General features: G+C 26.4%; 1 protein-coding gene across 6 annotated transcripts in view; it reads left to right on the top strand.

The window, feature by feature from the left end:
- Positions 1-13,453, top strand: part of LOC135922250 (electroneutral sodium bicarbonate exchanger 1-like) — a 138,745-nt gene that overhangs the window by 27,813 nt on the left and 97,479 nt on the right. For 5 of the 6 annotated variants that reach the window (XR_010570813.1, XM_065456660.1, XM_065456661.1 and 2 more), the window contains 2 exons: positions 8,502-8,693; positions 9,395-9,642. Coding sequence is in view for 5 of the 6 variants with exons in the window: in XM_065456660.1 (XP_065312732.1) it covers positions 8,502-8,693; positions 9,395-9,642 (440 nt within the window). In the remaining variant the exon portion in view is untranslated. The remainder of the gene's footprint in view (positions 1-8,501; positions 8,694-9,394; positions 9,643-13,453) is intronic. The other variant, XM_065456663.1, reaches the window with a different exon arrangement.

The raw sequence follows: 13,453 nt of genomic DNA, 5'->3' as shown, positions 1-13,453 counted from the left end.
GTAAAGTCTTATGTACATACTTAAATTTTTATCAATATTCAAAGAATGCTCAAACAAAAATTAGTAAAATTTTGTCAACCTTCTAAAGGTGATACAGTAATAATCAAAATCCTAAAAAAACGGCATTTTTAAAGGAAAAATTTATTATGCAGTCACTACATAATGTATACTTCCGAATAAAGTCTTAAGTTTTTAATAGACGAAGAAAAGTTAAAAAAAATATATAACAATTTTAAAAATGCTAAATGATATTTTATGTATAAGTCATTGCCAATTAACATTTATAGCTTTTCTAATTCATCCTACACCTAAAAACCGTCATTTAGAGAATTTCTAGATGATTCTGATCAAGTATCAATCGTTCATAAAATAAACAACAATGCCAGTATTTTGAAATTTGGAAGCAGGAAAATTATTTCCTTTTTTGAGAAAATTAGCTAGTAAAATTTTATCCGCGCTGGAAAGTTCCGCTTCTAGTGAAAGGCTATTTTCTATAGCTAATCGCTTATTAGAGAAAAAGAGGACACAATTAAAATAAAACATAGACAATCTTCTTTTTCTAAATGAAAATTTTGATTTATAAGTTGTAATTATTTTGTGTTATTAATATGGAATTAGAGAAATAAACACTATGATAGAATAAATTCATAAATTCAAAAGAGCCTAAAGGTGTAGCAATAAAGGTTTGTAAAATTTTTAAACACCGTGAATTTTCGGGCGTGTGAGCGGGCGGGTCAAAAATATAAAATTAGACCCGCTCCCACCTCTAGTAGAAGTAGTAATAAGCTTCTTCTTCACCCTGCCCGTAGCCAGAAATTTCTAGTTGAGAGCCAACTGTTTATATGGGAGGGCCAACATTTTTTGAAATAAAACAATAGTTAGGCACTTAGAAATATTTTGCTATTTTTATTGAAATTTGTAAAAATAAATATAAACAACTATTTTGAAATTTAAATGTTAACATAAATAAATTAAATTTTGGGTTATTTTTTTTTCATATGGTATTAAAACCAAATTTTGTTTTCTTCTAACTTTTAGTGACTCTCTAAGCAATTGGAAGCACAATGTCAAAAATGAAAATATTAAATAATTTGCTTTATACTCAAATATTATGGATGGAATAAGTAATTATATTGTGAGATGTTTGCCTGAGGGTGATTCAGTTACACTCCACTAAAAATTGCCACTTTAAAAGAATATTCGTCTTCTTCTTAGTAAAATGCTTTTTGTAAAAATCTTCGTTCTCTTTATTTTTTTAAAATATTTTATATGTATTCATTTATAATTAATGTTTAAGTATGATAGCTTGATAGGCAAGAAGTATTTTTCATTTTTTAAATATTAAACTTAATATATTCGTACACCTCATGTAAGGATCGCACTCTTGCAATTTTTTTAAAATATTATATTAATAGTTGACATGTAATGGTCTAATTAACGTTTAAGTATCGCATGATAGCAGAAAGTAGTTTTCAATGACTATAATTTATCTTAATTGTTAAATTAATTTAATCTCGCAAATGACTTACTATGTTCACGGAATGGTTGAGAAAAATCATCAAGATAACTGACGAATTCACCAACACTAGTGTCTTTTTGCCGAGGAATAAAAAGGCGGATATTATTTTTTTTTCCATCTAATGATTAATGAGTGAATGGATTAACTAATTTATAAATATTGTTTATCCAATTAATTCGGTTTAATAAAATTGTTATTTCATTTAGATTTAATTGTTAATGGCTAATTAAAATTGAATAATTAATGCAATTTTTTTAAATTTGGAGGCTGGAAAAATTTTTATGGACCATTTTTAGTTCAAAAATTTTATCGAGGGGCCAAGTTTTTGGGTCGTTAATTTTTTTTGGGGGGGGGGGGTAGGCGTGTTACCTCCCTGTTTGCTACGGGCTTGTTCTTCATTTAATTTCAATTTTAGAAATATTTTCTTTCCTATCCTAATAATAATTATATTCCTTCGCAAACTTTTCGAAATTAATTCCTTGCATTTATAGGATAAGAAGGATAATTTATAAATTGGGCTAATCAGTTAAAAAAATTTTATCTTTGAATGGTAAACCCGGGCTAGAAATCTGTGTGCCGGGTGGAGCAAATTTTTTAATAAATTATAATGAGCCGGTCATTTAAAAAATTTGACAACCTCGCAAATCTCAGATTTTTCATAAAATTTAAATATATTTTTTCGTATTTTAAGCTATTATCTTTATGAATATTATTTAAAAATAAATTTCAATTTACTTATTTCTTTATATTTTAAGAGCTGTGTAACTAAAATACGAAGTCTATTAATAATATAGTAAATAAACTAAAAATTAAACAAGTTATTTATGATTATGATCAATCACAAATACACAATGCATAAAATGAATTTATTTTAAACGAAGAAAATTATATACGTTTATATATAATATAATAAAAACTATCTCTTATTTTTCCAAAAGTCATTAATTAATTTAGTAATATATGTATTTTTCAATATCATAAATTAATTTTAAATTTTGGTAAACTTGCTAAAATTTTATAAATTCATAAAGATAGTCAATTAAACATTGAATTATAAATAATGCTTAAGTTTACTATTAAATATTCAGATATAGATGCTTTTTAAAATTTTGTATTTAAGATACAAGTTACATAGCAACAATTTCTAAAATACTTTTATCTTATATTTTTTAAACTTTAAATAGTAGTAGAATGTTGGAAATACATGATTTTTTTATATTTACTATCAAATCTTTTCTGCTACAACCATGTTGGAAACACATGGTGGCAAACTAGAATTAAGAAAACTATTTTATTATATTAAAAAGAATAATATTATAATTCTATATATAATTTCCACTTTATAATATATTATTTTAAGATATAAATTTGAATACTATCAATATAATAAAAATGAAATAAGTAAAAGTAAAAATATTAATTGCGAAAAGGTCATTCTATTATTATAACTAGATCTACGGCCTAGCCTGGCCTTCGGCCGGGGAGAGTGTAGTCTGGGAATCATAAATGGCGCGCGGAATCAGAAACTCCCATGACTCACAAATAGTGGTGAGTAACAAAAGGCGATGAATCACAAATCATGATATATTAATTTTTGAATATAATATAGGTATGGGGCTCATCAGCAGGAATGAAGGGGGATAATGTTAGTTGCGGTGAAATGTTCAGCTTAAAAAATGTTGGATTCAGAATATATATATTATTTCAATGAGATTCTATATTTATTCGCAAAGATCATAGATTTTTTTTTGAGTTTTCCAATTCGTCTCTCCTAACAATATTCCTTTTTATCCAAGCTGATTATTTTATATAATTCACTAAAAATTTAAATATTCTTCTTTATTTTATAATAATCAGAACGAGATAACAATTTATAGAGGGAATAAGAAAAATTAAAAGGGAAGGAAAAGAGGAAAGGGGAAGGTAATAAGAGAAATTAAATGAGGAAGGAAGGAAAAGAGATAGAAAAAGAAGAAAGAATATGGAAAAGAAATTAAAAGGGAAGAGAGGAAGGGGAGAAAGAAAAAGAAAGGGGAAATTGTAAAGAAAAGAAGTAAGCGAAAGGAGATAGAAAAGAAAAAGGAAAGAGGGAGAAGAAATATGTAAAGGATAAGAGAAAAGCAAAAGGGGAAATGAAAAGAAAAAAGGGGGAAGGAAAAGAGAAGATAATAATCGAAAATTAAAAGGGAAAGGAAGGAGTATATTAAAAAGGAAATAGGGAAAAGGGAAATAAAAAGTAAGAAAAAAGGGGAACGCGACAGGAAAAAAAAGAGGGAAAAAGACAGTCGGAGAAGAAAGGGGGAAAGGAAAAGATAAGGGAAAATAAAATTAGAAAAAAGGAATAGGGAAAGAATAAGTGAATGGATAGAAAAGAAAAAGGGAAGGGGAAATAAAATGGCAAAACAAAAGGATAAGGGAAAAATGGAGAGAGAAGGAAAACGTAGAAGGGAAAGAAAAGATAAAGGGAAATGTAAAGGAAAAGGAAATAAAAATGAAAATGAGAAGAAAAATATTTTGTATGGTTGATATAATTTGTTGGGTTTCACGATCTCTGGAACGTTAATTGTTGATTAACCTGCCACTTTCTTTGTTTGGAGATGAGAGATAAATCAACATCTGTACAATCATTAAGAGATGTTAAGACAGGGCCACTGAACCCCCAAAGGAGTCATCATTAGATGTGTCTTTCTAATTGATATCTAATATATATATATATAATTTACTTCAAATCACTATTATTAAAATTTCACGTGCGACTCATTAGTTCGAATTTTACTTGAATATTATATTTTACTTCAAATCTGCACAACACTGTAATTAATATTTTATGTGACCCATTAGAAATGAATCTTGAATACTATTGAGTTGAATTTAGAATAGAAAGATTTGAAGAAATACTGCATACAAAACATGATAAAATATTTATTTTTATTATCTTTTTGATATTTTTAAATGTCATTAATTTTTTTAATTCTTTTTTAAATAAAAATAAATAAATACTTACCGATGACATGACATAGCGAGGACATCAGAAAATTATAATATAGAATTATTTTAATTAATATTATAATATCCTAATCACTATTAAAATAATATTTTTTGACATCTATAACTAAGTCTAAATATCAGCAATATTCTTTGCAAATATCTTCAAGATAATAGTTCTAATAAATTGACAGGAGAAGATAAGGAAAGAAAACTATAATATTAAATTTACCTTCCATCATTTTTACTAATGTTAAAAGGGTTCGGGTTCAGGGAACAAAAAAAATGACTCAAAATAAGACATTTTTTTCATTCATTTATTAATAAACTTTAATATAACATTCATAATTTACAAATAAAAATTTTTTAAAATGAAATAAATTATATTTTAGATGTTTTATTCAATCGCACAATCATAATATCTTCTAAATATCACCTTTGAGCCACATAAATTAGACAATACATATTTCAAAGATGAAAATCCACGTTCTACTGTTACCTAAAATAGATAGTTATCTTTTTAATACATAAATTATTGTACTTGTGTCGCCGGTACAGCCATGACGATTAGACAAGATATATAATTCTGGATATATTTAATTTTCTTCCCAGAATTTTAAAATATATGTATCCTTATTTATTCTCTTCTATTAAAGATGCAATAGACTTTTTGATCCTCCTTTCTATCTATTGAATATTTTTTTTCTCTATCTAAAAATAAAATTTCAAGATCATCAATGTTGCTATCATTATTATCACTACAACCAGTAGGTATTATTGTCGTAGCCTACAATATATTGTAAATAATGGAATTTTGCGTATGTCATTAATCCGTATAACGGACTTTAGCCATTTGTTTTTGCTTAATACTCAAGAAAACTTGATATCGACTAAATATATAGAAGCGTATATAACACTATTTTGCAAATATTATTGCTCTCGAATTTCATGTCTTCTAATATTTCGTATGAAAAAGGACTAGTAAATCTTTCTAAATCTAAGCATCTAATCCACATGCCATAAAAATCAAATAAACATAATTGTTCTGATTGTAATCTTAATGTTATTATTTTTAAAGGAACTAATACACTAGTAAGGTCCTTTATTTGGCACCAATCATCTTCCGACAAAATGACTTCACATGATCCTATAATAAAATCATTACAGAAATCTTTCAAACTTAATAATCATTCTAGCATCATACAAATTGAGGACCAACGTGTACAATCTCACTTTTCATTGATTTTAATATTCTTACAATTGTGGGAGTTCTTAAATATTTTGCAACATACCTTGCTTTATCAATGATAGTTAAATGATTATTTTTTTAGGCAAACATTAATAGCCAATTGTAGAGTATAGACTGCAAATCTGATGTAATATATATTTGCGAGGAAATCTATGAATAAATTTACATAGTAAAATATTATTACCTGCACTAGAAAATAATTTATGATATCAATCTCTAAATAAAATGGAAGCCCAAGAAGAAATTGAAAGAAAACCGCGAAGATAAAATAAATGATTTTACGAAAAAAAATTAAAATTAAAAAATATTTTTATTTTTAAAAAATTTTCATGACACCTAGAACCTTTGGACCCTCCACTTTTAAAAAGGGTCCGGATTCGGCTACAGTCAAAATACTAGGGTTCGGGTTCACATCCCTGGTTAAAAGACGAATTATTTTTATTTTATCATTTTTTTAATAATGAAATTTTGTACTGAATATAATTTATAAAATTCATTCTTTATATACATTTTATAAAATAATAAAAAAATAAATAAAATGATAAAATATATTACACAAAATGAAAGTTATTTTTTGAATAGTTTTAATAAGTTTTAATTATAAAAAAAAATAAGAATAAAATGAATAATTCTTATCTAAAAAATATAAAAGCTAGTTAAATAAAATATAAAAATGTGTTGCTTCGTTTGAATAAGCTGAAATTTTAAGCTAAGGAAAATTAATATAAAAAGAAACTAGTTATACGAAAATATGAATATATAAAAAAATTTTAACTTGATGCAAAATTATAAATTTTCATTTATCAACATTCCACCGTCACATAGTTGTTCTTCATAGTTCGTCTTCTTGGTCTAGCATGAATGTTGTTCATCCGGCAGTTTCCATTCATAACATATGTTTTGTATATATTAATTTCAATTCGCAAATAATCTAAGATAAGTCAATATAATCATATTTCGCGCATTTATGTTTTATAAGAATTTTACAATTTATGTTTTGCGTTTTATATTTCCTTCGATTTATTTATAGCCTTTTAATTAATTTTTGGATTTCTCTATATCGTTGTAAGTCGTCTTTTATATCCATAATGTAATTCTCAAGTTTCTGTAAAGTTTTATTTCTGATAGGACTTGCATAGTTTGATCTTGAACTTATATAATTTGATCTTTAACTTGAACAATTTGATACTGAACTTGTGCATCACCTCTTTTCCTTCTAAAAAAAAGTTCAAAATTATCAATATTTATTTTTTTCGTTCGATGATTTTTTTTAGCTGATCATAATGTCTTTTTATCTTATTTCTGGTATTTATTTGGATAAATTTCCTTCTTTTTTTTATAATGACACCTTTGTCCCACATGTTTTCTTTGAAAGTTTTATACCATACTTTATCACCTATTTTGATATTTCTATTTGACCATATTTTACGATTTAATTTATTCTCTTTATTCTCCAAGGTTTTATTAAGTCCTACTTTGTTCTAATTGATTTTGAACACATTAATTGGTTAGGTATCATATTTGCAACACATATGGTGTGTTTTGATAATTAAATATTTTCCATATTTCTTTTTATACTCATTTTCATAGTTTTTAGTTTTCTTGGTCGTAAAATTTACGGGCTCTGAGCACGAACCCGGGGCTCAAATAAAAAATATTTACTAAAAATAAAGAAACAGCAATTCAGCTTAGGGGTAAAAAAATTAAAAAAAAATAGTATTAAAATGAGTTATTATGTTGGTTAGCCTAACAAATATTTCCAGCTATACCATCCTAGTTCAGAATTAAATACGAAATTTCTGGCGGATTTATTTAATTTTTTATGGGGGCCTATCTATAGAGGAAAGGCGAAAGAGCATTTCAAATGCAATATAGAAATAATATAGTATTTAATAAGTCTTTTTCCTCTTTGTTTCATTTTTGGATGAGATATAATAATTCATCGAATTTTTATAGGGTACAACCCCCATAAAAATTTATGAATGGGAGCGAGAACCCCGCTGCCCTAATGAAGTCAGCGCCTATGAAATGAAGGATATAATATTATATCATTATAAATGTTTTAATAAAATTATATAATATACACTTTAAGATAGTTGACGAAATTAGATGACGCATCTATTGTGCACTAATTTTATGATTTGTATTGGTATGTTCGTGTTGGGCATTTTCAAAAAATTTTCCATTTAATATGGTTATTTTATATTTGTAATTGTATTTTCCTTGTGTAGCATCATTGTTTCACTTTCCGATTCTATTATTATATCTTCTATAACTTGGTTCATAATATTTAAGGTAATGATGTATGTATGACGATTTTACTAAAATATGGGAGTTGTTTAATAACATATAACATTACCCTATCATAGAATATCTAAACTAGGATTAAATTTTTCATTTAAATTTTAAATAATATCATTTTTAATTTTAATATAAAAGTAGTACTTTGTTTAAAATACAGATATTTTAAAGTTTATATCTTGGATACAAGATCTTTTCGAATTTATTTTGTATCTTAGATACCCTGTAAATAGTATATAATTTTTATTAATAATCTTTGAATGTAAGATAGTATCCAACTATAATATTTGGACATGTAAAATTTTACCTTAAAAACAACTAATATAAATAAAATAATCTAATTTAAAAAAAGAAAATAGGATTTTTTGATTTTTTTAAAATTAATGTTTTAAATGCACCTTACCCAAAATAAATAATTGCTTCTATCTTATATTAAAAAATTTAAAGATAATCTTATCAGCTCTCTTCTCTCTTCTAATCAAATAACGACGGAAATAGAGGCCGATGTCCGTGGGATACTCAAAGCACCCCACGTTTCTCAATATATGAAGAACGCTAATTTTAGGAACGTCGCTTCTAAGAGTCATTTTCCTAACATAGCTTCGCTACCCGTTATAGGACCCGGTATAGGATTGCACGGTTTTAAAAAATTAATCGAAAAAAGAAAGATATATAAGGGAATGATGCAAAAAGAATGTGCTCGCAAACTGGGCCATACCCTGACCCGTAGCCTGCAAAATATTCATTTTATATTTCCCATTCTTTTTTGAAATTTGTATAAGTAGTAATTTATTTATATTTTAAAAATTTCTATCATTATATTTAAAACACTATAAAATACAATTTTAAAAATGTGATACCAAAAAGTAACCACAATTATATGTAAAAATTTATATCTTAATTTTTTGAAGTATATATAAAAATTCTTTAGCTTTGATTGTAAAACGGGCCTAGATTTTTTAAAAACTTATAGGTTAATGGCAAAAAATGGTCGTTTGTCTATCTCTTATTTTATAAGAATAATAAAATCTATTGAGAAAAATATCATGGTATTTTATATAATTAAGTGTTAAAAAACCTTGAATTAAAAAAATTGATTAGGAAAGAACTTCTCATATTTAGAGCACAGATAATGAATTATATAAATTTCTCTCGTAAAATTGGAAAAAGTGGAGATAAAATAACCAATTCTTACGTGATGATATAAATAAAATATATCCAAAATACCACAGTTGAAATTAAAATCCTTGTTTCCCAACCTTGTAGATTTTTTATCTTAAGTTTATCATTTTTTCTGTGTATATACATTATATATATAATTTTATGTATAATATAATCAGCCAAATTCTACAACGTAACGTCTCGCAACGTCCCTTTTTCAAACAATTACTCTAACCAACCATCGCAGTTGGAACCTTCCCCCACAAACAAGGCTCTCGCTTCGAACGGAGAGCTAACTAAGGTTAAGCGAATTAAAAAGATTTCTATGCGTCAAAGCAAGACTTCCCCCGGTCCACTGTCTCCCACTCACAATTTGATGGATAAACTTGAATCATCTGACAACGGCTCCAAAAAAATATCACTCGCGGTAAATATATACGAGTGAAGAGTGCGATGCTATTAACTTTTCTTGCTCTCCTATTTTATTTAAAAATAATAATGTTAATATAATTAAGTTTTCTAATTATTGTAGGGCTTCATCGGATCGATCTACCAATTTTTTTAAACCGATATTTGTCGATCGATATTTTTTTAAATTGATTTATAATTTTTATCCCACTTATTGGGTAAGATCAAGAAATAATAAAAGAAAAATTTATGCATACTGATATAAAATTCTAAATAATTAGGAGCAGGCGCGTAAGCAGAGGGGGGGGGGGCAGGGGGACAAATCCCCCCTACAAAGCTAAAAAATACAGATGCTGGATATATATTTTTTATATTGATTTATATTTGTTAACATTTATTCCTATCTCATATAAATATTTAATTACATTTATTTATCACATTCATCTACTAAGTTATTTTATCAATTAATTTCGATTTCAAGTTTTCCGTGACATTTACTTATTATTTTCAAATTTTTAGTGGCGTAATATTTATCTACCATTTTCAAATTTCTAGTCAAATAATAATTATTTTTGAAATTCCTTGTCCAACAGGGAGAAAGAAATTGCAAGCTTGTCCAACGAGATAGTGTCTTCGCCATCAAACAGTAACAGCTTTAATGGGGTTAGAAGAGCCGATTATTTGCTATTACTGAAATATCACAATGGCCTGAAAGAAATATTTCCTCAGAAGCAAGAAAATTATTGGATTCAATGCTTATTCCAAATTTTTTTTCTCATTAGAATGTATTATTTAATTATGTAATACTTTTCAAAAACATGACATTGACTTGATTAAGAAGATGAGAATGGCGGAGAGCATTTTATTAGAACTCAAGGAAATTATGTTGATGAAGAATTTTATATGTTATTGTTGAGTCAAAAGCAGAGCTATACGTGTTTAATATTTGTCTCCTTCGACTTGCAGCAAGGCAAGCTCATCGTTAAAACATTAATATAGGATCAGTAGTAGAGTATTATAAAACAAATGTCTCCTCTCTTTCATACATTTATAACCCAAATAAATTAATGGTTTTTAATTCATCATGCAGCACTTACCAATCTGCAGATATTACTTCCACAAAAGACTTATCAAATATTTGTTAGATTTTTATCATGAAGATGTTAAAGTATCTTATGATGCCTTATTAGCTGAATAACTATGTTTATAAAATTAACTATGGTTGATATAGTCCCAAAATATGCTATGGATGCTTTGCATTTTAAACACATTTAAATTATATTCCCAATGTTTTAAAAGGGTTTATATATGTCGTATTGGGATATTGAATCATGTGGGATTCGGAATCCCAACATGGAGATTTAATCTTGAATCCCCACGTTTTATTCGGGGTCTTTTTTTAAATATTTTTTTAAAAAAATATTCCGAATCCCCATAAAAAAAATATAAAATAATATAATTACTTTTTCTTCTCTTTTTTTGCGGCTGGTACCATATAATTAAAAGGCCAAAATAAGGGATTTAAAAAGAGAATTTATAAAAAAGTAAATAGTATAAAATTAAGGCATATAATAAATGAAAAGGGATGATGTTAAGACATTTTTGTTTAAAAAATATTAAAATATATTACCTTTTCTTCTCTTTTTTTTGCAGCTGGCACCATATAATTAAAAGGCCAAAATAAGGGATTTAAAAAGAGAATTTAAAAAAAAAGTAAATATTATAAAATTAAAACATATAATGAATGAAAAGGGATGAGGTTATGACTTTTTTGTTTTGAAAAATTTTAAAAAAATATATTTATAAAAAATCCGAATTATTGAAACAATTATTCAATGCAATATGGCATTTCGTTGAAGATTTAAGCAGGCCCGAGCCGTTATTTATAACGGTTCAGTTTGGTTACGGTTCAGTATGTAAAAAATTATAATGGTTACGTTTTGGTTACGGTTCTTGAGAAGAAATTTATAAAGGTTCGGTTCGTTCAGCTAATTATAAAGGTTCATTACGGTTAGAAATTTTTTTTTATTGAAGCAACACCATCTTCTAATTTATTTTTATTACAAGCATCTATGAATTATATATAAAAAAATATATAAGATTCAAAATAACTCATTTTTAATATATTATTTGAACTTATAAGTAATATATTTTCAAGTATAAATGGATTCCTTTTTGTTCGTGACGATAACACAAATTTTAGCCCCGAAAAAGCCCTTTCTACAGAAACTTGTGTTGCGGGAACCGCCAGTACTATAAGAGCACGTTTATATAATTCTGGATATTCAAATTATTTCTAGTTCTAAAATATAAAAACTGAACCGGTTTAAACCAGTTTAACCGTTTTTTATAAAGGTTCTTTTTACTCCTTCAAAAAATAATTATATCGGTTCGGCTACGGTTATGGTTCAGATATTTATAACAAAAATAAATTTTTTAAAAAAAATATTTAAGGGGATTAGGAATCTTTTTTAAAAAAAACAATTAAATAATATTTTTTGCCGCCCTGGATGGCACCAGAAAATTTTATTTTTTAGAGATATTTAATATGTATTACTTATATGCTTTATTAATACTCGAAAAAATGGTTTTAATATAAATTAAATGTAAAAAAATAAATGTGGCAATGAAAATATTCACGCTTACCACTAAAAAATTCACGAAAGCAATATTTTGATTCACGCCCGAAAATTCATTGTGTTTTTAAATTTTTCAAAACTTTAATGCTATAATTTTTTAAACTTTTTTGAATTTATTCTATTTATTTCTAACCTTATTAAAATTAAAAGTACTTTTTCATTTTTAATAAAAAATATCTCATTCTGTTCAGCTCTATTAGTTTTATAGAAGTTTTAAATTTCAAAAATATATATCAATACTTTTTTCAAATGTTATTTTTTCTGGAATTTTTTTTGGGAACGAGTGAACTCTACCCGGGCAACAGTGGCCCCTACAACGGTGAAGCTCCGAAGTAACTGCTTCTAAAAATTTGAATGGGGGTACTTAAAAAAAAATTTAATTCTTTTATTGTTTTATTATACCCATTCATAACCAAGTGATTTCTGGTTTATGATATAGGACTCGACCTCGTGATTCCGTATACATATTAAATTAAATAATAAATGGGAAATGGGGGGTCTTATTAGGTAGATTTCTTGTCATAAAATTATTTTTCTAATTTCAAAATATGCCTAAAAATTTAACCATCAAAATAATACAAATGCTTATTTAATAATTGCACATGGCATAATATAAGAGATGATAAATTCTTACTACCTCATATACTGCCAAGACTTTTTAATACCATGAAAGATCCATTTCTTAATAATTTAACCATTTTATCAATTAAAATTTTTTTTATTTAAACAATTAAATAATGATGATTAGAGGTGGGCGCGGGCCGTGAAATTACACGTGACCCATCGTGTAACGGTGGGCCACGGTTTGAGTGAATAAATTTTAAATTATTAGGCATGACTGGGCGTGACGAGCCTTCCCAAAATTTTTCCCGGGCGTGAACATGAATTTTCCGTGAATCACGGAAATTTTAATTTTTTTATAAATATCAATTTGCAATTTTATATTTAAAAATACATATTTTATGATTTAATTTAGTTCTTTTTTATAAAAAATTTTTTTTTGAAAACAAAAAATATTCCGGCATTTTATAAACAACATCTGGTGTCACGCTCCTAGTTCTATTTTCTTTTTATGTTTAGGTGTTTTGTCGCGAGATTTTTTACTTAAACTAAATTTATTCTCAAGCACTTAAGGTAGGCTTAATTCTAGATCCTTTCAAAAGCCTTAAGTTTTAGACGATATTTACAAAA

The sequence above is a fragment of the Gordionus sp. m RMFG-2023 genome, chromosome 1, assembly GCF_954871325.1.
Source record: "Gordionus sp. m RMFG-2023 chromosome 1, tfGorSpeb1-WG-v2, whole genome shotgun sequence".
NCBI classification, from domain to species: domain Eukaryota; kingdom Metazoa; phylum Nematomorpha; class Gordioida; order Chordodea; family Parachordodidae; genus Gordionus; species Gordionus sp. m RMFG-2023.
Note: the sequence above shows the minus strand (reverse complement) of the source record. Positions and strands in the feature narration are given on the sequence as shown.